This window comes from Palaemon carinicauda, chromosome 3 (assembly GCF_036898095.1).
Source record: "Palaemon carinicauda isolate YSFRI2023 chromosome 3, ASM3689809v2, whole genome shotgun sequence".
In the NCBI taxonomy this organism is placed as follows: Eukaryota; Metazoa; Arthropoda; class Malacostraca; order Decapoda; family Palaemonidae; genus Palaemon; species Palaemon carinicauda.
In genome coordinates, this window is record NC_090727.1 from 160800603 (window position 1) to 160825778 (window position 25176).

The following is a 25176-nucleotide window of genomic DNA, read 5'->3' on the forward strand; positions in this document are numbered from 1 at the left end:
CTTTTTTCCCTCTCAGATGGTAAGCCTGCCACTATACCTTAGGCCACAACCTACACTCAGCGCATGGGAGTGACTGCGAATACACATGCCCCCTACAAGACACACAGAGGAAGTGGGGATCTACAGCCTTCCTCCAGCAAACATGAACTTTGTGCTTCCATTTTATAAAAACTACTATCACTTCCTGAAAAGAGAAAGAAAATTACCAGTTTGACAGGAGCTGACTGTACATGTGAACGTGTCAGCAGGTGAATAAAAAATGAAGGCTTTCTAGCTGGAAACGGAATGGGGCTAATTGCCCCGCACCCTCACCAGATGGATAACCACTTGTTATCCAACTTTACCCACCATCTTGACCTCATGCTGTATCAATCTTCCTAATTACAGGATGAAGGTTTGTATGCCGCATAGGAAAAACTTATATTCAATAAGACAAAATGAAAGTATAGTCACTTCCTAGACTAACTAAGTATTATCAGAAGGAAGGTAAGAGACAAGTTAAAAAACTTCACAGCTGTAACTGCATTACAGTATAGTATGATCAAACATAATAGGTTACTGTAAAAGTTATTTAACAACAGTGAAAACATTACAAAATTAGAAGATATTTAACTACATTGAACACATTATAAAATAAAAAAAATATACAAAATAATAACGTACTCAATAAAATCTGCAGTTCAGTATGTGTAGGGTCTCTCAATGGTGTTGCAGAGAACAAAAGTAGCGAAATAAACCAGCTTGTCAAGTCTTTCCTTTCATAAAAGAACATAAACTATATATATACTGTATATACTGTAGTGTTTTGGTAGTTGTATTTCAAATGATCTTTAAAATCAAATATTATAAAAATTAATTATATTACACAATACAGTAGAGCTAAAAAAGAACACATTGTAAATGAAAATATACTTTACTTTAAAACAATGCCACTAAACAAAATTACTTCATCCCAATTGGTTCCTTTGTTAATACTGTACTCATGTCACCAAGTCCATGGTACCTACTTCAAAATGTTTGATATTAATTCTTATATTTAGTGACTTCAATTTCACATAACCCACTTGGAAAACCCGGTCAATTTTGAAAGAAAAATAGTAAAGTATAATGATGTCTGTCATTTATACATTATGAGCTCAAATGAATGGGGGGGATAAGGTAGATGTTCAGATAGAGGTGAGTAACTTTGGGTTACCTTAAAAACTGTTGCCTACGATTGTCTAGCATATGTAAACATACTCTAAAGTTAATAATAACTCCTATGATCCAATGAATAAACAACTTTAATGTAAGTGTATCAAATATACATACTCAAAATAATAAACAGGGCAAGCAAAGTTCTGGATTAGACCTTTGATCTAAACTAGGATAGCTTATAACTGCACTTCACCATTCAGTGCTGGTACGAATAAGTACTGGCCTGTACTCAAATGTTATTGTTGTAGGTGAGTACAGGTACACGGGGGATTACTGTATATGAAAAATTATCATAGATTTGGCTTACATTTAGCAGCCAGCTTCCTAAATTTAGTAACCACTATATACAGAAATAAAGACAATTCACATTAATGTAATAAAGTACAATAGTTATCTCATGTTAGGTAATGAAATCACGAGGGACCAAACCTTTGTAATGAGTACAGCACATAAAGTAAAAGCTTCTACAATGATTACCACAATGTTATAAATGTTGATTAAACCAATGTTTCTTTTTTTATAAATTACATTGTTCTTATTTTAGCTTTACTATTGCAAGATTCAGGCTATAAAAGCCACAAATTTATATAATTATAGTTATTGCACAAAAAGAAAAAAGCAGAATAGACTATCCAGTTCAAAGTAGTCTTTGGCTAATATAGATGCACACTATGAATGAAATTTTCTTTAAAACTTTAGAGATAACCAGTTGATGAACTATCTTTCAAACAAGAAAAGTTAAAATGAGGCAGTCACTTTGATGTACTTCCTCGATTAAACTTTACTATTTTATCATGGTCAGCATATTTTCAATAATAGCACATGAATAATGGCTAATCCTAGTGTGGTATACCCATACATATATAATTGACATCAACCTTCAGATTAACACAATACTTACTAGAGGGGAGGCATTGTGCGATGAAAAAAAAAAAAAAATGGGAAATTTTCCATCTTAGGGTAAACATCAGCCCTTCTACAGTTTCGAGAAAGAGGGACAATGAAAATCTGGTGAATATATACTAAATTCTATTATTAAAATTCCGTTTTTCTTCACAAAATCTTTAATTTCCTCATAACACACTTATTGCTTTTAAGCCAACCTACTATGCTTGTATACTCAAAATCTCAGCTATCACTGGTTCCATCACTCTATGGTAACAATTAGCAATCATATACGTATAAATTTTACATTCAATATATAACCATACCAGAGTAACAAACCTCTAAACTCATCAAAAACAAAATCCTTGGTTGTACATGATGCATATACAGTACAATTATCATAAGATATGAGTAATAAAAATCTATTCAATAGGTGTGGCTGATCATACAAATCAATTCAACTTAAAGTGCTTGTAAATAGAGTGAGTCAATATTAAAGATTTACACCATGACCCTACTTTTTACCCATTTTAATTTTTATTGTTGTGTACAATCAGCAAGCTAGCCATATATTTTGTTCATATGAGGAAACTAATATTATAGTCTTCAATAACTAATTACAAAATAAATACGTAATAAGTTTTCCTTGTCAGAGAAAAAACTATGGGCCTCTGTTATAAGGAATGATGACAGCAAATTACAACTTGGGCATAAGTAGGGGCTCCCATACGTGACAGCTACCCAAGAGTTCACAACTTGAAAAGGATCTTTTAGCAGACAAGTTATAAACATAATAATTCTTGACCTTGCAAACTATAAAAAAAATCTTCTTGAAGAGAAAGCTCTGAGTCTAATATTATTATACAGTATTTCAAGCTCCATCTGAGATCAAATACCTAGTACATGTTTTTAAATTTGCTGACTAACTCCATCCTCTTCTACTGTATTGAGAAACTTCCTAATTTTTAAGTCTACTAATTGAAGAAATGATATGAAGGAAAAACATATCTAGTATTGCATACACAAATACAAAAATAAAAATGAAAGATAATCTAAGTCCTAAAAACTATTTTTTTGAGACACTCTATTCCCCCATATCTACAAACTACCTGCCAAGTATGACAACTACCATTTACACTTTCTTCATCCATATTATCTATTTACTGATAACATTGTCGTTTTCTTTCAAATGGCTATTAATATTTGGGATAATCTCATCAAAATGATCTTTAGATTTTCTATTCATATAATTCCTGTACCTGGGCTTATTTGCTTGTAAATTAATCTACACAAGACACCTGGCAACCTATTTAAAGATAATAGCTTGAATTTGAATACAATAGTCCATCTGAAGACTCCTCCAGAACATCTCACAGGCCATATCAGAGATCAGAAAGTATGAGCTTAAACAGAAGCATGAACAATACTTACATACTAAATGCTTCAGTGCCTACCCTAGCAGATCATGCTGGAAATTTATGAAAAAAGATGGCAAAGTCCTCTTATTATTTGTAAGATATTCATAGGTATGTTGACAAAACTATGTAAACTCTCCTACAAAGTTTCTGATAAACAGTAGTTGCACTCAACCCTCTCCTAATAGCTTTTAAACTGCATCATATACCCTGAAGCTAAAAATAAACCATAAAAACTTACACATCACCAAAACATGAAAATGACAACTAAATAATATCAATATAGTTACTTATTGTAAATGCAAATTCAATCATATTACAGGAAAAAGATCCTAACTTGGAGTAACATGAATCCTTCACACTTTATTAATTGAAAGAAATGGACTAACTATCATACTATTCTGATATTTGCTATAAATACTCAATAAAGAATATTTACCAAAAAAACATCAGCCTCAATTAACCCCAAACTGCATTTGTAATATACAAACTTTGCTCATCATCACACCACCGTAACACAAATGCATATCATGCAGTATCACAATTCTTTAATACATTTGTGGCCATGCAAGAAACACTGTAAGGAGTAACCCTCTACAAGAATGACAAGAGATATATTAAACATAACCACAGATCCACAATCCAACTGAACCAGAAAAAAAATATATTGTTGGTGAATTGTTATTAACATGTAACTCCCCATAGTTCACTCGAAAATATCCATTATGTCTTAAAATCTACCTTTTCAGTCTTCAGTAAATAGGAGCTGTGTGTAAAATATTAGCATTTGCACTCCTAAAACACAAAAATTTTACAGAGTAGTACTAATAGATATTATGGTACATGTTACTATTGCCAGCACCAATTGAGCATTTATTATTATTATCATTATTACTTACAGACTACTTCATTCTTACAGCACAAAATAATCTATAAAAAACCTTAAGGGATCAAAATAAGTTATCAATACTTTACACTCTCAAAAGTGTATATATACATTTTTGCCTTCAATATTAAGAATATTGTTATATAACAATGATTCTTTTCAGACAAAATTTTTACTACAGCTTGGGGTCCTGAAGGCATCTTTTGTGTTTCTAGAGAATGAAATTAAGTAAACTACAGTAAACTAAAACAGTTTTCTCATGGTGGTAATTTACTCTCAAAGTATTTCGCCGAAGCTTTTAAAGGTTAAAAAAATTATTACATTATTAAAATTGTCCTGTTAAATTATTTAATGAGAACAATACACCAAATCAAGGAGTTAGTTAAAAATTTAATAAATGCTTTCAAATACAAAATTAAGTTTAAACAATCTCATTGATATAAAAAAAATTATCTTCTCAATAGAATTTGATGCTCGCGTCTACTCTTACAAGCAAAAAATAACATCAAGCACCTGGTTTGCTAAAACGTGTTATCAAGAACTATTTAATGTACACCATGTGAAATAATTATAAACCAGTATACATATAAAAAAAGGCAAAAACATTGCAAACTGTCAATCACCTCACTTGCAAAAATGTCATAAATCTGACTGTTACATTTTTATTTTACTTTTTAAAGTGATCAACAATTACCGTATTTCACGTGTTGTAAGAATCACTTTTTTTCCTGAAAAATGCCCCCCAAAATCACCAAGCATTCTAACACCAAGGTAAAGTTGTGTAGGGGAGATTGACAACTCTCAAACACCCCACTAATGACATTGCAAACACTTAAACTCACCAGACATAAAATATAAGTCTACAATTATCATTCATATGTCATAAATAAATTTATTTTGAATGCACTTCCTTTAATTAACAAAGGTAACAAGATATTTTTTTTTTTTTTTTTTGGTGGTCAGCTGATTACTCCCCAAAGCCATTTACACGCAAACATGCTAAATAATGTTAGCCAAGCTGACGACGTTAGGATCCATTGGTTCTTTATACAGTTTTTATCTATTTTCTCATATTTTGTTGACATTTTGTCATTTAGCAGTATTTTGGTAATGACGTTGTTGCATGGGTTATGAAATAATACAGATAGTTGTTGCTGAACAGTATCTTGAAAAACCATCTCACTGCAAGTTGAGTGCAGTGTTACTAAGTTGTCTGTAAACTAACAAGACCTAGAGTCACACAAGTAGCATAAAAAATATTCTACCTAGTGAAATTTCTAGAGAATTTTTCATCTGATCATTAATTAAATTTGTCTGAAAATTTATGCATTAGGAATTTAAGAAATAATGACTGGAATTTTACTTCTCTATCAAAATTTGATCAGGAACATTTTGCAAGTGTTTTTATGTAAACAAACACTTGAAAACATTATTATGCATGCTACAACTGTTTTAGTGTTTTTTATATGAATAAGTAATAAAATTGGGATAGCAGATGTACAGCCAATCAATATCAACTAACACGCATCATAATACAACCAAAATATGAAAATTTACCCTGCCTGACAAAACATCACACTATAATCACAGACTGGGAATTGTTGGTATGGTAGGTTGTAAAGTACTAAATTTTTTCCAAAAATTGCTTGGCTAAATATAGGGTGTGTCTTACTATTTGTAGCGTCTCATAACACAGAAATATGACATATAGTTCAACTAAATGTGGGATGGAAAGTTGAGCTAGAGACATTTCACAAAGTTCAGCACATACCAGAGAGACCAATGAAGCAAATGGAAAACAAAATCCAGAATGAACAGCAGCTGGAAGGATCATCAGTAATGACTGGAGTGTATAACATTACTATTCCATTTAGTAAATGTCATGTGAAGATTACCCTGCAGTGATGTATACCAAAATTTAGTTAGCCAGCTGTACCAGTTTGGCAAGCACGCAATTGATTACAATCTTACAGCTTTAATATCTAATATAAAACTGAAAGTCAGTAACATATTTTTTTTCCCTTGATACCAAGGGGGGCGCGATATTGGCATGTTTTCCATACGTACAATCTCTTTTCAAAGAAGATTCTTTATATTCTACAACAGGTTGATCTGAGAATGCAGAATTGGATGTTCCACATAAATACTGTATGTAACCAACAAAAGCAACATATTAAACAAATAAGTATAATTTTTTTTTTTAAATGCACAAACTGCTCAGCAAAGAACGCCTGTAAGCCAAGTCACTATAATGCACACTAAACCTGAGATTGAAATACTTCTTAAACACATCTATTGAGATTTCAGAGCAACTAGTTTATACATGATTAGATCTCGGGACAATCAACCTGTACTAGAAAATGGCATGAGGGGACTAGAGACAGAAATTCATGAGAGAAACGAATTAACAATATGGAGTTTAATGTCATAAATACTTTTCCCTAAATAATGTTCTCTGGATGCATTGCATCACTTCAATAGCCATGTAACTGTAACTAATCAAATTGTTGTGGTATCAAACCACCAAAGCAATTGGACATTTCCCAGTCTAAAAGGATAACATAATCCCATACATCTACAAACAACCCACAACTGATCCTATATAAGCAATATTAACATTCATCTTAACTAAACTAAATACAACACGAGATCAGCACTGAAGTGAATTATTCCTATGAAATACAAAATAAAACTTCTAAATATACAAATAAATCTCCTATTTGCTATAACAAATAAAATATATATAAATACATTTTGACTGGAGTGAATTTTGTCACATATCTAATATATAAAGATAAATATATGCCTAAAGGTATCAATTTACACTAAAAAATAAAAACAATACCATTTGTGACAATATTACACATCGTTCTCCACTTAATCTTGGTGATGCAAGAATGAGATGCAAAGAGTAGAGTAAAAGTTAATTTACATAAACTCTAATGCACTTTTCTATGCATCTTCCTGCGTGTGACCGTTGTAAGCATCATCAAGAACAACCTGTGACTTTCCAAAAGCACAACAAGATACTGGAGGATCTTGGAGCATCTCTTCATCAGCTGATGGCTCAGGAATGTCTTGTGCCTGGAGTAATTCTTCGTCTTCCTTCCTTAGTCGACCTCTCATATTCTGATACCAGCCCCCTATTTGCTGCTTTATAATATTCCATCTAGAACCACTAGGTTCTGATTCATCATCATTGGCATCCTGAGTCATGGTCCTTGCTTGCCGTAAACTTTCATATCCGGACTCAGAATTGTTGTGCTCCAAGCAAGTAATATGCTTCCATAACAGTGTGAATGAATAACTTAACCTCAACTTCCAAGTTGGGTGGTCTTCTATACCTACACCACCTGGGTCAGGATCCATGGGTAAACAAGAGAATATCTTGTCCAATACAAAATTTAGTGCTTTTTTTGTAGCAATCCATGAAGCCCGACTGGGAGGATAAAAAGGAGGGCCTGAGCGATCTTTATACAACTGGTAGGCCATTCCTGCCCCAAACAGAAAAATCCATAGGCACAGTAATATGATATCTGAAAAAGAAAAATTGACAAAGATAGGATAGTGACATACATAGGTTGTCTCATGAGATGCGATTAAAATAAAATCTTAAATTTTTCATATTTTCATACACACCCATTAATCAGTTGTATACTTCTATACCTTTTTAAATACCAGACTTTTGTCGGTCAGACAGAAAGAAGTCTTTTAAGCATGCACCATCTGGATTTACTACACTAATAACCTAACTTCGCGTGAAAATCATATGTGAGGAAGCAAAACCAGAGGGGCAGAGATGATAACATACGATTAATGAATTTGAGTGAAATATTTTGCTTTTTATTTTACTGAGTGAACCCCCCTTGTATCCATAAGCCTCTAAGATTCAGCACAGTACCCAAGGACTGTGAAGAGTTCGAAACAAAATATCTGAGAGCTTAAAGTATTGTAAATACTATCGAGAAAACCCTATAACATTTAAGGTAAGCCACCTGCATTTGGTAAATGTTTACCATCAACAAACAATGTAGTGGGCAATAATCGAGCAAGTTCTGTTCTCTTGACAGTACCATGCAAAAGAAATGACTAAAAGTTATTAAATGGAAAAATATAAGTCTAAAATTCCTATCTCTCAGGTAAGACGACTCTACATGGCTACCTATGCTAAAGAATGCACGTCCAACTATTTATGAAATTTTTCTAAATACAAAGAAGATACAAAGATGATGAATGCAAGAGTTGATGGGAGAAGTACAAGAGGAAGGCCAAGGTTTGGGTGGATGGATGGAGTGAAGAAAGCTCTGGCTGATAGGAGGATAGATGTGAGAGAGGCAAGAGAGCGTGCTAGAAATAGGAATGAATGGCGAGCAATTGTGACACAGTTCCGGTGGGCCCTGCTGCTTCCTCCCGTGCCTTAGATGACCGCGGAGGTAGCTGCAGTAGGAGATTCAGCGTTATGAAGCTTTATCTGTAGTGGATAATGGGGGAGGGTGGGCTGTGGCACCCTAGCAGTACCAGCCGAACTCGGTTGAGTCCCTTGTCAGGCTGGGAGGAACGTAGAGAGGAGAGGTCTCCTTTTTGTTTCATTGTTTGATGTCGGCTACCTCCCAAAATTGGGGGAAGTGCCTTGGTATATGTATGTACAAAGAAGTAAACAAACTGGCACCCCATCATACCTGCTTTTTTTATGAAGATGATTACAAGTTACACAGAGAATGCAATATAAGTAATCCAAAGAGTTCTATGGCTTTGTGGTCTTACATTCTTATCCATTCTGCTTCACTAATTGTTCCATAAATATAAGCTTTCTTATTTGCCTTCCCAAGGCAATTTGAGACTGTGTTCTTCATGATTTGTTTTTTTTCTTTGACTCAAAGTGAACAGTCTAGAAGTGTTGCTCATGATATCCTTGATCCCTGATAAGTAAAGCCTAACAGCCCTCACTGGGAACAAAAAAAAGTCCTCTCCATTATTAGTGATGGGAAACTTAAGGTAAGAATGGCAAAGGGTGCTATAGAATGGTACAGACTACTAGCTGGCATGTCAACGACAGCAGCAAAATAAGATAACATTTAGTCCTATTATGCCAAGTTTGTAAGAAGCTCAGACCAACATACTTAAGTCAAAACTTAAATTCCTAATCCTCAACAATAAAACAAAGGTATTCTTCAAAAGCTGAAAGAAGAGACAAAGAAGTATGTACCCAGAGGTTCAGGAATGCTAGAAATTAACTTCATCTCCAATCAGTAATATTCGCAATACAAACTCACTCGGTTATCTGAGGACAATATTTGGTGTCCAACTTCCAGTAGCAATTGCCCCCATTGACTGTAGAAAAGAACAATCAATCCTGTGATATACTTTCTTAACTACCTGTTTCTAGATCAACCTCATCCTGTTTTCCAAAATATGTAACCAGTCATATCTTTTGTGAATTCCCTGTCCCTCCATCTACAACCTTATGGCAGTGACAGTGTCCAAGGTTGTGTGTCCATGGGGAGGTTAAACACACAGTTAGTAAAGTTATCCATGATGAAATCATTTGAAAGTTCAGCAGCTGAAGCATAATTTTTGTGTTTTTGAAGCAGATTGACTTAGCCACCTTTGAAAAGAAACCCTCATCCAGAACTGCTGAATCCTGCCCTTTCTCATCCCGTAATTGCTCAAAGAGCAAAGTAACTGTCCTATGATTGGACCACTCCTCACCTTGCCATCCCTCAACTGCCTAGCCTACTGACCAACTACCTCTACAGCTTTAATTTTGCTGACCTGCCTGCCAATTACCCTGCTCTTGCAACCTCAATTCGTGACTTGCCTGCTGACCGATCTGTCCATTCAACTCCTGCTCTGACAATGTCAAGAGGAATTGAAATAAATATGAGTAAATGAAAATAAATTATTTCTATGATCACCTGAGGTTCACATTACTTCCTTCTCAAAACTAGTTAAAGGTTGACATTTATCCTAAAACCTAGAATTTCCAGTTTCTTTCACTATAATAACAATGCTCCTCTAGAAGAGGACTGTATTTTATTTATATGGAAGTGTATGGCAATTACAGTGTTTGGGCAAGCCAAACAATATGGGTACTTTTCAGTCTCTTACATTAAAACCTCTTGGTATCACTATTCAGTGGGTGGGGGATGATATGAACCTCAGATGAGTACAGTATAGAAATGATTCACTTAATTTTCAAGTGTTTCAACTAGGAAATGAGACAAAATTAAAATAATGATCAGCATAGGATGGAGAGCCTTGGTAAACAAAATGAGTTTATGGAAAGTAAAATGCCACCTTCTCTAAAAAGAAAAGTCCCTTGGTACCAGGACACATACGTATAACACTCACTTGTTTCATACTCATTATGTAATGAAAAAGAGAAAGATTAAACAATTAAGAAAAACTGGAGGCCAGTAATTGACATCCGATCGCTTCAATAACCAGAAGACATGAGGTTGATTAGCCATGAGCAATATCATACCAATCTACTCGGTACAAGGGAGGGTTCAGAAACCATGCTCTTAATAAGTTTTGCCCAGAAGTAACCCAATTAAATGGCTCAGTTTGTATCAGCATAGGAACAAACCATTCAACTCTATCTTGAAGTTACATTTGATAAAAAAAATCTTTAACATACAGCATTGCTTTTGAGTTTCTATTTCTTTTCATTATAACATTCAGGTAACTGGTTAGAAATAACAAAATGTATTCACAGTAATGATGAAAACAAACAGATGTACAGCTGTAATTTCAATGACAACTAATCAACACAAAGCTGTTAGCAATTGTATAGATATTCATTTAGATGGGTTAAAATTGTAAACCATAAAAGTATAAATAGCAAAATAAAACTTTAAAATTAAATTTAAAAATTCTTTTTGTGAAAGAAAAGAGAATTCAAGTAAACTTCAAAAACTATCCAAGTTAACTATGGTTCATGAGTAGATTTTTGGTCACTAGGGACTATGAAAATTTGTTGCTAAACATAACTCTTATGACTTATGTATTTTTACGGAATTTCAGCAATTCAGTTAAATAGCATTGACTAAACCAAGAAACTTTTTTGGAAAAGGCAATATATTATATAATCTCAGTGTGATATGAAAAGAATGGTTTTAATTTTTTTCTTATAAACACCAATTATTATTTCATGATGTAAATGAATTCTTGAAATAACTAATATGATTTAGTAGTGATGTAATCACACATACTTTTTAATACAGAGAGAATATTTAAAAATACAGTATAACAATTGTCCTTATAGAATTTAAAAACTTTATTCATCTAGCAGAGTAACATAAGGCAACACGAGAATGTTACTAGGACAAAAGTGTTTACATGGAGCACTGCCAAATAAAGGAAAGTTAATGTAAATCAGTGCAAGAGAAATATGCTGAGATCAAATAAACAGCATTTATGACTAGAATAATCTTTACATTTGTGGTTAATACAGATATATAAATGATTAAATGGTTTCTTGCTGATTTTTGTCATGCTGTAGCCTACTGCAATTTCATCCTGTTAACAGGCAATACAGTATTGCATTAGCCACTACACATTGCATACGCATTAATGTACTTTAAGCAAAATTCTGAATAAACTCAAAAGTTTACAATATTTACTTAGTTACGTTAACTTTTATTTGCAACTGAATAGTGATATTTAATGGTTGAAGGTTTACTGTAAGTCTACTGTTATGGTTAATCTAAGGGAACTAAAATAATAACCATATTAATCTGACAATTTTAAGCCTCAACAATACCATGCCCAATCATTATTGTGATTGGCTAATTTCGATTGGTCCCCACGATTATTTCTGTAATAAAGGAGGTGCTGAATTAACCGCTGCCAAATTGTCAATGGTGCATCTGATATCCCATAAATTAAAGATTGTTTTCACCATCATATTCTCATGTTAATTACTAATTTTACATGAATATAATTACAATCAAAATGATGTTTTATACTTGCCAGAATCATAAAGCCATTGATTAAAAGATTAATAAAATTCCTATTAGCTATGGGGATATCTCTAAGCTTTAGCTACATTTTTAATATATTTTGAACTATGGAGCACACAAAGGCCACAATCAATAACTAAGGAGGGAAGGGTTATTATGACAACTGGTAACAGCAAAGTGATACCATGTAGTCAAAGAGTAGGGCATGTGGATAACAGCTCAAGGCCAACAGGTTGAACCTCCCCAGTACTGGAATTTTCTGATCATCAAACATTTGGATTTAGGAGGTTTTTGAATTTTGGAATATCACCTAAAGGACCCTCAACCTGTGTATGTATGTATGTATATATGTATGCTGGTAATAAAATGGACATGTAAATAGTATGTGGAAACAATAAAGAAGTCATTTGTAAACAAAACAGACAACACTGAATAAAGAAAATATTTGAAACCAGTGTAACACAGGTGCTAACTAGGAATATGTTAGCAACCAAAATCTTGACTTTTCATCTCAAATACATTGTTAATACTAAAAAGACAGAGAACAAACATAACTATCAAGTACTGACAGAAGGACATTAAATACATAAAAATAATAAACATACATACCACAGACTTGGAAAGGAGGGTATCCAAGGGTTTCTGAATAATGTTGCACTGTTAAAATACCTATCACGTTTATCACAATGTAGGTCAATGACGACCCAAAGTAGAATGCAAATGGGACGACAAATGCATAAGAACCCATCATACTACATGAGAATATATGAACCTGAAAAAGAAGGATAAATAAATTTTGATGGTAGGTAAAATAGTTCTAAATATTTTTTCTCATGGATTCTGAATAAAAAATGTATATATTTTTTTTAAATTTAATGATTTTAGCTTGCTCTCTTGGAAAAAATATTTGACTTATTTAATATGAAGAACAACAAATAGTTTACACAAATCTTTCAAAATAAAATAATCACACTTCTAAAAATTTTTCATGATTTAAAACTATCAATATTTCAAGAGATGGTACAAAATTTCTGGACTACTGTATATTCATCTTTGTTTCATACAAAGACATCCAAAGACTCATCTTCACAATCTACGGTAGTTTTGAAAATCAAACTTTTACCCAGAAATCAGTTTGCATAAAAAAAAATATCCAAAATACATGTTCAAATACTCTAAAAATAATTTTAATATCAAAGAGTGGAAAATCAACCTATAAGATTAAGGAGATGGATTCTACCTCATTAAAATAAAATAAGACTACAATTAGTATAAGGAACTAATAGTGTCTTACAAAACAAAGAGATCCCGAGGAAGCGACACCAAAAGACTGCATGCACACCCGTAGGGAGCGTAAACAAAGCGGCTGAGATAAAACCTAACAAGGTTATTGAATGAACGTGTGTCGCTACCTAGAAATCCCAAACAGACAAATATAATACTCAATTTGGGAGCATGGATCTCCAAAACGCCTGACATCTTCAAAGAACAAAATAACACAGAGCTACGAAAAACACGTCCGAACGTTCACGGGTGCTAACAAGGAATAATGGGAGAAGGTTAGGTAGTGGTGGTGGTGGGGAGGCAGTAGCTGTAGTGAACGACACCTCGTAGTAACGGGGGATTTTGAGGAGGGAGAAGTCTAATTGGAAAGGGATCTCTGGTAGTGGTTCCACTCTCCGCAGTTTTAATACAGACACCCTTCAGGGGTGAGCGAGCTGGATATATTCCTAGCATTCCATGCAACTTTTTTCTCTGGTATATTTAGCAGTATTTATACCTTTGAAATGGTGCTTTAAGGAGCATTTCACGGAGCCACACAGGTTGAGCCCAGAAATAGATTTTTCCTTCGTCAAAATCCCTTTTTGGTGTAACTTCAAACTATTTTTTTTTGTTTCTCAATAGATTTCTTTCATTTAAAAAGCTTTTGAAGGATAATTCTATTTCCAAAAAAATAGAAATAGGAAACTTTGATATTTTAATCCCTTTATATGTACCTGTATTACTTTATTATGTATAAAAGACACTCTGAATTGTGACTATTTTTGATATGGAAGTTTTTTATTTTAAAAAAAAGGGTTTTCCAGGTTGTAGGCAATACAATTCCCTATCTATTCATGTGTGAATGACTAAAATTGGATCAATGATGTGCAAAGCTACTTCACAGATTGATGGTTCTGTCTCTCTGAAGGAGAGGCTGACAGAGAAATGTATTCCATGGGGGTAGTTCTTTAAGGACTTAGACTAAAAGTGTTAACAGATCGGGACACTAGTTGTCTTGTGGCCATCTGGAAGTTACCACGGTCATGTCTGCTGGTACATTCATTTTACCCGGGATGCATCATGAATGAGAGATCTATGGCATGGTAAACTGCACAGGAGTGCATCTGTTTAGTAAAATTGCAAAGAGGGACACACACACTGTGGTTTCTTGCTTGTTGATGTAAGCTACCATGAAGGCGTTGCTCCTCAACATTACAGAGTGCCTCATCAAACGTTCTTGGAATGCTTGCAGTGGTAGAAAAGCTGCTTGTATTCATAACACATTGATGAACTAATGCTTTTTTTTTCTGCTAATCATGCACCTGATGCAATCAGTTTTCCCAGATATGCCCCTCACCCCTCCTTAAACATATGAGAATAGTTGTATATCTGGAGGTAGGAAGTCAAGTGGGACTCATTTTCCAGCTAAGAGGCAAGATCAGGCTGTAACTCATGGTCTTTGATGCCCCCATTGAATGGGTATCTTGTAAAGACACTGGTGAAGAATGGGGTCCAATGAGAAAAGGCGGCTAAGAAGACTTTGCCAATGATGTGCTGGAAATACTGTCTTGGACAGAAAAGCTTGCTGTACAGTACTTCTTTGAGCTTGCTAATGTAATAGTCTGATGAAAGACCTTCGCTGCAACGATGTCTATCAGCATGCACAAAGACTTCAACCTCGCTTGCCTGTGAAATTAGACTTATCATGAACCCCGGAACACGAGATGAAAGGCGAACAGATGATCTCGATCTTGTAGCAACTGCCCCTCAGGGGAGGTCAGAGTCAACTGACTTGAGATACATCAAGAGAAGCTGAAACCAGCATATACACTCAATTTGCCTCCTAAAGGGAGCAACGCACAGTCCAAAATACAGGGTCTTAAACTGATACAATGCTCCGTTGAAGAGGAGGTGGAGGTACTTCTGACAGTAAGCAGGTATCGTTCAGATTCCCTGAAAGCATGAAGTCTCCTTTGACGGAAGTCAGTATAGTTTGCATTATTTCTATCCTGAACCTATTTTTCTGAACAAACCAGTTCAGGGGGGGGGGAGAAATTGATGACAGGTCTCTAGCCCCCAGTTGACTTCTCCACCAGGAAGAGTCAAACAACTATAAGTGCATTCTTCTCCAACATTCATTCCATCAATGCCAACAAGGCTAGGGCTTTTCGTGATGTTGGAGAATGCTATCTGTCTATAAAATAGCAGCTACCACCGCTCTAAAAACGATAGTGAGTAAACGTCCCAATAGACACTCGCTACAGCCACCCCTGTATTCTCTACCCCAGCAGAGGGGAAGTGCTAACTTCAGTATCACTTTTCCTGCCTATTTCCCTCTGCTTCCCTTCCTTAACAGGCCAAGTTGGGGGCCTCGGAAAAACTGTTTACAGTATGCATAGGACTGTAAGTAGAAGTTGCAGGTGGTCCTCATTGGGGTCTTAAAGAGATCATGGCGACCTTCTTCCAAACCGATCCCTCAGGCATGGCCGTAGACACCCTCAAAGGGCCAGGGTTCTTCAAGGTTACTATGCAATAAGCAGAGTGTCCTGTGAAGCCGTCCTCCATTTCTCCAGCACTGCTTGAATTTGAGTCTTTAGCAAGAGTGATGCTGGGTGCTGCACTGATGCGTTCTTTAGCACATAACACTTTCTTTGGAACACTAAGGTGCCCTAAAGGTAATCTTCTCTGGAATTCTTCAAAGTGGGAAGCTGATGAAAGAGTCAATCATCTTGTAGCAAAGGTTCACTAGTTCGGTCAAGTAAATTGGGTAGTGATAGTAGGTGTGTGAACACCTATACCACATATCAAAACATATTCTCTTGAAAAGTGACATTCCTAATATGAACCTCTTGCCTCGAGTACAAGGAGGGAAGGTACTGAGATGGTCTTCCAAAATATGACAAATTCGAAGATAATTTGTATTTTTCCTAACCATACAAACCTTAGCTATTTACAGAGGGGGGTTACCTTTTAGCGCAGCTGAAATGACGAGCCAATAGTTTTAACGAGGGTTAATTACCCCCGCGCTAGTTAGCTGGGGGTGGGGAAGGGTAGCTTGCTACCCCTCCCCCCTCCACACACCGGTGACTTGCTTCACTTCACTTAGAGGTAGGACTTGACTTGGGGGTCAGGGATGGGGGGCACATATGTGTAAATAGCTAAGGTTTGTATGGTTAGGAAAAATACAAATTATCTTCGAATTTGTCATTTGTTCCGTAACCGAAATACAAACCACGCTATTTACAGAGGGTGACTTACCCCTTAGGAAGGATGGAAAGTCCCCAGCCTTACTGACTTCGGCTTGCCCGGGGGCTCGATCCCTCAGTGAGCAGCACTAGAGAGAGGGAGCCCCTGTACCTCACAAGTTCCTAGCATCGCTAGGAACGAGTGGCTGAGATGGTGTTCCTGGTGACCCTCCTCTTTGTCCTGCCTGTGCTCACAAACAAAGCTCGCACATGAGGACGGACTGCAGCCGTTCTCTTCAAGTAGTGCCTCAGACACCTCACTGGACATAGTAGCAGCTGGTCTGGGTCGTTTGTTACAGAACGGAGACTCGCGATCCTGAAAGAGTCGAACCGAGGATCCGGCACTCCAGGATTCTGAGTCTTGGCCACAAACTCATGGACGAACCTGAACGTTACCTCCCCCCATCCCCTTGAATGGGCGATGTCGTACGAGAGACCATGAAGTTCACTAACTCACTTGGCCGAAGCCAAGGCGAGTAGGAAAGCCGTCTTCCAAGACAGGTGGCGATCAGAGGCCTGGCGTAATGGCTCGAAGGGAGGTCTCTTAAGAGACCTGAGGACTCGAACCAAGTTCCAAGGAGGGGGTCTCACTTCCGACTGGGGGCAGGTAAGCTCATAGCTACGTATGAGTAAAGAGAGTTCTAGCGATGAAGAAATATCCACGCCCTTCAATCTGAAGGCCAAGCTTAAGGCTGAGCGATAGCCTTTCACTGCCGAGACAGAAAGGCGCATTTCTTCTCGCAGATACACGAGGAAGTCCGCTATTGCTGGAATAGTGGCATCGAGTGGAGAGATACCCCTTCCACGACACCAACCACAAAAGACTCTCCACTTTGCTTGGTAGACTCCCTCAGAGGACCTTCGCAGGTGCCGAGACATTCTCTCCGCAACCTGTTGCGAAAAGCCTCTCTCCGCGAGGAGACGCTGGATAGTCTCCAGGCGTGAAGCCGAAGCGAGGCTACGGCCCTGTGAGGGGCGCCGGAGTGGGGTTGTCTGAGAAGCTCGTGTCGTGGAGGAAGCTCCCTTGGGAGTTCCGTCAGGAGTTGCAGAAGGTCCGGAAACCATTCCGCGTGATGCCATAGCGGAGCTACCAGAGTCATGGAACAGTTGACCGATAGTCTGGTCCTGTTGAGCACCCTTCTCATCAGACAGAATGGTGGGAAGGCGTAAACGTCGATGTTGTCCCACCGTTGCTGGAAAGCATTTTACCAGAGTGCCTTGGGGTCCGGGACTGGTGAGCAGTACAGGGGCAGCTTGAAGTTCAAGGCTGTCGCGAACAAGTCCACAGTCGGGGAACCCCACAAAGTCAGGACTTTGTTGGCTATCTGAGGATCCAAAGACCACTCGGTACTCACTATCTGCGAAGCCCTGCTCAGACTGTCGGCGAGCACATTCCTCTTGCCAGGAATGAAGCGAGCTGATAGTGTTATCGAGTGGGTTTCGGTCCACCTCAGAGTCTCTACTGCAAGATGGGATCGCTGTTGCGAAAAAGTGCCTCCCTGCTTGTTGATATAAGCCACTACCGTGGTGTTGTCGCTCATCACCACCACGGAGTGACCCGCCAGGGACCATTGGAACTGCTGAAGAGCCAGAAAGACGGCCTTCAATTCTAGCAGGTTGATGTGTAGGCACTTTTCTGATTCTGACCAAAGGCCTGAGGCCCTCTGGTTCAGAACGTGAACCAGGGGGGAGGACGAGAAGACTCACTCCCTTCCGCAGGTTCTCGTCGGCCAGCCACCACCGCAAGTCCGTCTGTTCCAGAGACCCCATTGGGATCCGAATGTCCGGGGAATCGGATCCTTGATTCCACCGGGACTTGAGCCGCCATTGAAGGGATCTCATCCTGAGGCGGCTGTTTGGAACCAGACGGGCCAGGGAGGATAGGTGGCCTAAGAGACGCAACCACGATTGGGCGGGGAGTTCTTTTCGCCTGAGGAAGGGTTCCGCCACCCTCCTCAGCCTTTCTATCCGGTCGTCTGATGGAAAGGCTTTGTGGAGATTGGTGTCCATTAGCATGCCTAGATAAACCAGTCGTTGGGACGGCTGCAGAGAGGACTTCTCGAGGTTTACCACGATCCCCAGATCCTGGCAAAGATCCAGAAGCCTGTCTCGGTGCCGAAGAAGGGTCGACTTCGAGTCTGCTAGGATCAGCCAATCGTCCAGGTAACGAAGGAGACGAATGCTGTTCCTGTGCGCCCAAGATGAAATCAGGGTGAACACTCTGGTGAACACCTGAGGAGCTGTGGAGAGACCGAAACACAGCACCTTGAACTGGTAGATCTTGTTGTCTAGGCAGAATCTCAGGTACTTCCTGGAAGACGGATGGATTGGGATCTGGAAGTACGCGTCCTTTAGATCCAGTGTACACATGAAGTCTTGTGGTCTCACCGCAAGTCTGACCGTGTCTGCTGTCTCCATGCTGAACCGGGTTTGTTTGACAAACCTGTTCAGAGCTGAAAGATCGATGACGGGTCTCCAGCCTCCAGTAGCCTTCTCTACAAGAAAGAGTCGACTGAAGAAGCCTGGGGAGCCGTCCACGACCTCCTGGAGAGCACCCTTCTCGAGCATGGTCTCGACTTCGGCCTGAAGGGCCAGCCCCTTTGCCGATCCCGTGGCATAGGAGCTCAACGACACTGGATTCGCTGTCAGGGGAGGTTGAGATGTTGTGAACGGGACGCGATAACCTTGGCCGATCACAGAGACCGTCCAAGCATCGGCCCCGTGTTGCTGCCACCTGCGGACGCAACGCTGAAGGCATCCCCCCACAGGTGGACATGCAGGGGGACTGCCACCCCTAGGGCTTGCGGCCGCGGCCGCCACCCCTAGGAGTCTTGCCTCCCCTGGAGGACTTACCACCCCTCTTGACCTTGGCTGGAAAGGGCTGGGGCTTAGACACCACTTTCTTAGCTGCCGGTGCCTGTTTGGGAGCCTTACGAGGCTGTTGCTGCTGTTGTGGCGGGGCTGGAGGCTTATAGGGCCGAGTTGTAAGGGCCCTGTGTAGGAGGGAGTCCGTGCTGGATTTCCTCCACCTCTCAGCCGTTCGCTCCATGTCCTGAGGCTCAAACAGGCTCTCCCCCAGAAGGGAAGCATGTCGGACCCTACACACATCTACGGCGGGGACCTTCGGATGGAATCTCTCGGACACAGCATCGCGACGCTTCAACACCGAGTTGGCCCACAGGGTGGTAACCTGGTGCGCCAAAAACTCGATGGAGCGGGTGCCCGAGAGCAAGAAGGTCTCCAGGGCCTTCCTATTGGTCTCCTTGGACAAGTCCTCTGATCGCAATAGGATGCCCAGAGATCCTAGCCAGAAGTCCAGCCACGAAGTGGCCTGCATGGCACACTTAGCGACCTTCTCGTAGTTAAGGATCTCTGCCGCCAAGAACGACACCTGCCGGGCAGAGAGTTTCTCAAGGGGAACTCCCTTCGCCAGCTCCTCCACAGAGTGATGGAGAGGAAGAGCGAGGTTGTGCTCACCCAGGATCTCGAAATACCTACTCTGCTGGAGGCGAGGAGGAGGGATGAGCTTGTTCACGGCAGTGGAACGACTGGAGGAGGCAAGAAGTGCGAGCTGAGCGTTGGCCCTAGCCCTGGCACTCTTCAGCCCCCGAGACCAGGGCAGAGCTGCACTGGTCTTAGGGGCCTTCCGAACGTCAAACACTTCATCCAGAATCGTGTCTTTGCCTTCACGGGGGGCGATGACTGGATCCGTCAGCCCGTTAAGTTGCCTTATCAGGCTTAGGACCTGCCAGAAGGCATGTTCGGACTCTTGCTGTTCTCCTCCCTGCGGGCTGGCAGCTAAGTCTCCTGCCCCAGGAATCTCTTCCTGGGGTGATACGTGGACATTCCCCTGGGTAGTTGTGGGTTCCTGACGAATCCTTGCAGAGGATTTAGGGACGGTCTTGGAATCCTTGGATTCCCTCCTGGGAGGTATACAGGATTCCAACAACGAGGTTCGAGGGGCCCCTTCCTCACGAGACGATTCTCCTGCCTGAAGCGAAGTCTCCCCCCCTGGTGCCGAGGGGAAGACTACCGCCCCACTGGACTCACCTGAGGACGGAAAGGCCTCGTCCACGGGAGAAGGAGAGAGTACTCGTGCAGGAGAAGGGACCTTCGCGACCGACCTCTTGGGAACCAACTTCGCCCTGGGGGAAGTCACCACGAAGTCCACTCCTCTCTTTCTCTTCAGCATAGGAGAGACAGCCGTTGGTTTGTTACCCTGGCCGGCAAGTGCTGGTTTCATAACCCTCACTAACGCCCGTGCCAGAGGACCAAACCAAGTCTGCTGCTCCTAGGACACAGAGTCCAAAATCCTTGCTAAAGGGAAAGGGATCGGGCGATCCTTTGGAGTGGACACGACGGTACCTGCCTGAAAAGAAGGTGGGGAACAATGCTGTACTAACCTCTCCTCGTCCTGCACTACCAACCTGTATTTGGATGGAGGTGATCCCGAGTGCCGTCTAGGAGCACGCGTTCCTGCTGCTACCACCGGCTGCGGAATTCGCCGCGAACGATGGTCGCGCAAAGGCGAATGGTCGCGCGAAGGCGAATGGTCGCACGGGAGCGCGGGTGAGCGATCGCGCGGGCGCGCAGGTGGATGATCGCGCGGGCGCACAGGCGAGCGGTCGCGCGGGCGAGCGGTCGCGCGGGCGCGCAGGCGAGTGGGCGCGAGGGTGGGCAGGTAAATGAACGCGTGTCCGAGGCGACGAACGCAAGCGTTGGCGCGACGGCGAGGGAACGCGCTGCTGCGTAGGTGAGGAAGATCGCTGGAGATGCAGATCCACAGGCGATCGATGACGAGCTGGTGAGTGCAGTCGCTCAAGTTGGGGATGGCGCGATGTGGCATGTCGACGCACTGGCGTGCGATGGTGAGCAGCATGCGCAGGTGAATGACCGCGTAATGGTAAGCGATGGCGAGCAGCATGCGCAGGTGAATGATCGCGTGATGGGGTGCGATGGTGATCAGCATCCGCAGGAGGGCGATCGTGCAGGGGCGAGCGATGGCGAGCAGCATGCACAGGAGGGCGATCGTGAAGGGGCGAGCGATGGCGAGCAGCATGCGCAGGCGGGCGATCGCGCGATGGCGAGCTAGAAGCTGGCGAACCTTGTTCCTTCAGGAGCGTTGGAGAACGTTGGCGCGCTAGCTGTTGCTGTTGAATAGGCGATACTAAGATCGCCTATGCGCGCTGGCAAGCAGGTGAACGCTGGCGAAGAGGTAATCGCTGGCGCGTAGGTGATCGCTGGCGAGGAGGTAATCGCTGGCGCGTAGGTGATCGCTGGCGAGCAGAAGGTCGACGCGTGTCATGTGATAGGACAGGTGGCGCGGCGCGTTCACGAGCAGGAACTGGGAGATCGCTGGCGCGTTGGCGAACATGTTTTTTTGACACACGCGCAGCACGATGTTGCGTAGCCACAGGACCAGGCAGATGGTGAGCAGGGAGTTCAGCAGGAACTAAAGGGTGGTCAGAGACCGCAGGGCGATGGTCCTCAAATGAGCGCTGACGCTCGGAAGAGAGCTGACGAGCAGGAGAGCGCTGGCGAGGGGGGCGAACATCAGGAGAGAGCCGACGAGCAGGAGAGTCTTGGCGAGCAGGAGATCGTCGACGAGCAGGAGAGCGCTGAAGATCAGGAGAGCGCTGAAGATCAGGAGAGCGCTAGCGAGCAGGAGAGCGCTTGTGCGCTAGCACTGCTCGCGTAAGGGAAGGATCCCTTAGCCCCGAAGGGACCGTTGCCCGTCGGGTGACGAGTTCTCCAGAAGGCGAAGATCTGGCAGGAGATGGTGAGCGGTCTGCAGAGAGGTTCAAGGAGGGCGGAGCTGTAGGTTGAGGCTGACGAGGAGAGTCCCCCCCGGAGGATGAAGACCCAAAAAGGCGCCTCTTAGTCCCCCCGTAAGGGGAAGGGAGGCCCTTGTGGCGTAGCGGACGGTGAGCCTTACGGCGGAGGCGGCCTCGGGGAAGATCGTCGGGACCATCGGTCCTCCGAAGGGGAGTCTCCGTTAAAGCACTTCCCTCAGAAGGAAGCTGAGCAGCAGCCGAGACCGAAGGACTCACTTCCCCCTTCGAAGGATGTACGGAAGGAGGAGGAGAGCCTTTAGCACCATCACCCGCAACAGCACCTGCGGTGGAAGGCCCAGCCACGTCGGAGGCCTCTGTCACCACGACGTCGACAATAGACAGAGGGTCTACCTCTGCTACCGCCGGCGACTGCTTAACAGCGGCCCCAACGAGACAAGGTCAATAAGAGCGACCCTGGAGGGCAAGCCCCAGGGACGACCAAATCTGTAAAAGATCATCACTGGATAAGGCATTATCAATAACCTCCCCCGGAGGAGGAGGGGGAACCGCCTCGCTATGGGAGGCGACGCCCTCTCCCCCCACCGAAGGTCGGGAAACAGAACAAGGGCCTGCGCTCCCACTCGGCCGACTCTCCTTAGGAGGCGGACGAGGGGGAGCTTCGGAGGAGGTTTGGGCGGCGGAAGAAGAGTCCCGAGAACCTTCCTCCTTCAAGGCTAACCCCGGAGGAGAACGGTCTCTCTTGGACTTCTTCTTACGCCGACGGCCAAACCTCTCCCACTGGGAGGCAGACCACTCCCTGCACTCACGGCACATGTTCTCCTGGTCACACCGTCGGCCCTGACATTGAGGGCAGAGGGTGTGCGGATCCGTATATACGTCCGACATGAAAGTCCCACAAGGACGACCGGCAACTCCAGGGCATGTACGCATTGTAAAGAAATAACTGAAGGTCAACTTCCAACCAACAAACACGCTGAAAAGAAAAAGCAGAAAATTAAAGGCTGTCACGAGAGCGATGAGCAGATACGTCTGATCACCGCCGAGCCAAAAGTGAAGTGAAGCAAGTCACCGGTGTGTGGAGGGGGGAGGGGTAGCAAGCTACCCTTCCCCACCCCCCCGCTAACTAGCGCGGGGGTAATTAACCCTCGTTAAAACTATTGGCTCGTCATTTCAGCTGCGCTAAAAGGTAACCCCCCTCTGTAAATAGCGTGGTTTGTATTTCGGTTACGGAACAAAGATACTTTTTCGGTACTACTGACAGAATACTTGGACCATTTCCCCAGCCAGAAATGTTCTTCGTATACACTAATGGTTTGACATTGCTGAGGCATCCCGGAAATGTCCTGTAGTAGAGGGAAGAGGGCATGACCATCAGTGCTTGTGTTTTGCCTCAAATGAAACCTAGCATTGGTCGTATGAGCATGAGTCCCCATACCATATACCAAAAAGCCTCCAGGGGAGAGTCGAATTTTGGTACAGCATTACTCCTCTCACAAAGTCATGTAAAGGAATATTCAATGTTCTTTGAGATGCAGCTTGAGTCTTGGTGACTTCTTCCTCTTCGAGGCAGTACATCTGAAGGCTCAGCAACCGCCTAGAAAGAAGATACAGGAACAAGTAAGATTATATGGAAAGGCAAATACATTTGCCTTGATTCCCTCTGTTGATCTGGGCTAGTGGAGAAAAGGGCAGTGCCCTTTCTCCCACCTCCCGTAAGCTCTAAGATCGTAAGCGTATGCATGGCAGTTCAGTGAGATTACCTACTTTGACTAAAACCCAAGGACGTGTGGTGTGAAGGGACCTTGTCGCTATCTGATCCCGAAGCGTTTGGAGATTCCGAGATGAAAATTGGCCTTGGCGCTCAGGAAAGTCTCGATTCATGGCCGGGCTTCCATACTTAGGAAATTTTGCTAATCCAGCATAGAGTACACTGAAAGGATGCATGTGAATGTTGCCCTGTGACTCCAACATTCCAATCCCTGAAGTGTAAGAGGTCTTGGTAAGACGCAACAGCATCTGATGTCTCCAGGTGGTCACCCATCTAAGAGCTAACCAAACATAACATTGTTCTCAATGCAGATTGGCAGTTGATCGTCTCAGTATGACCGGTCAGCTGGGACTGGAAAATGGGAATGTCTGAAGAAGGAAAATGGAATGGACCATCCCCAACTTCATGATGAAGGAGCAAGCATTTAGTCCATTGCAAGACCAAAAACTGGCGGGAGCTATGTAGCAAAACAACTGTGTTGGGTACGTACCATTCTAATGAGAGTGGTACATGCAATCCTCGCGTAAGCAGGGAGAAGTTTTTCGGAGACAATTGCAACCAATTAATCCTTCTATGAAAACATTTTCTTCCTCCAGGAAGTAGTAGTAGCACTAAGCACTAATGTGAGTGCATTGGGCTATAAGCTGAAGACTGAGGGTGAGCGCATGCTAATAGGAGAGCACGAGCAAACAGATTTGTGCACATGAACAATAGTATGTACTGGAACCAGTGAGTTCGTATTAACAGAAGGAAGTTCC

General features: G+C 41.9%; 1 protein-coding gene across 1 annotated transcript in view; it reads right to left on the reverse strand.

Annotated features, from left to right (window-relative positions):
• Positions 1-1265: 1265 nt before the first annotated feature.
• Positions 1266-25176, reverse strand: part of LOC137638738 (transmembrane 7 superfamily member 3-like) — an 86312-nt gene continuing 62401 nt past the window's right edge. The window contains exons 9-10 of the mRNA XM_068371079.1: positions 12957-13119; positions 1266-7919 (exon numbers count right to left, since the gene is read on the reverse strand). Of these exons, the coding sequence (XP_068227180.1) occupies positions 7336-7919; positions 12957-13119 (747 nt within the window). The 3' untranslated portion in view covers positions 1266-7335. The remainder of the gene's footprint in view (positions 7920-12956; positions 13120-25176) is intronic.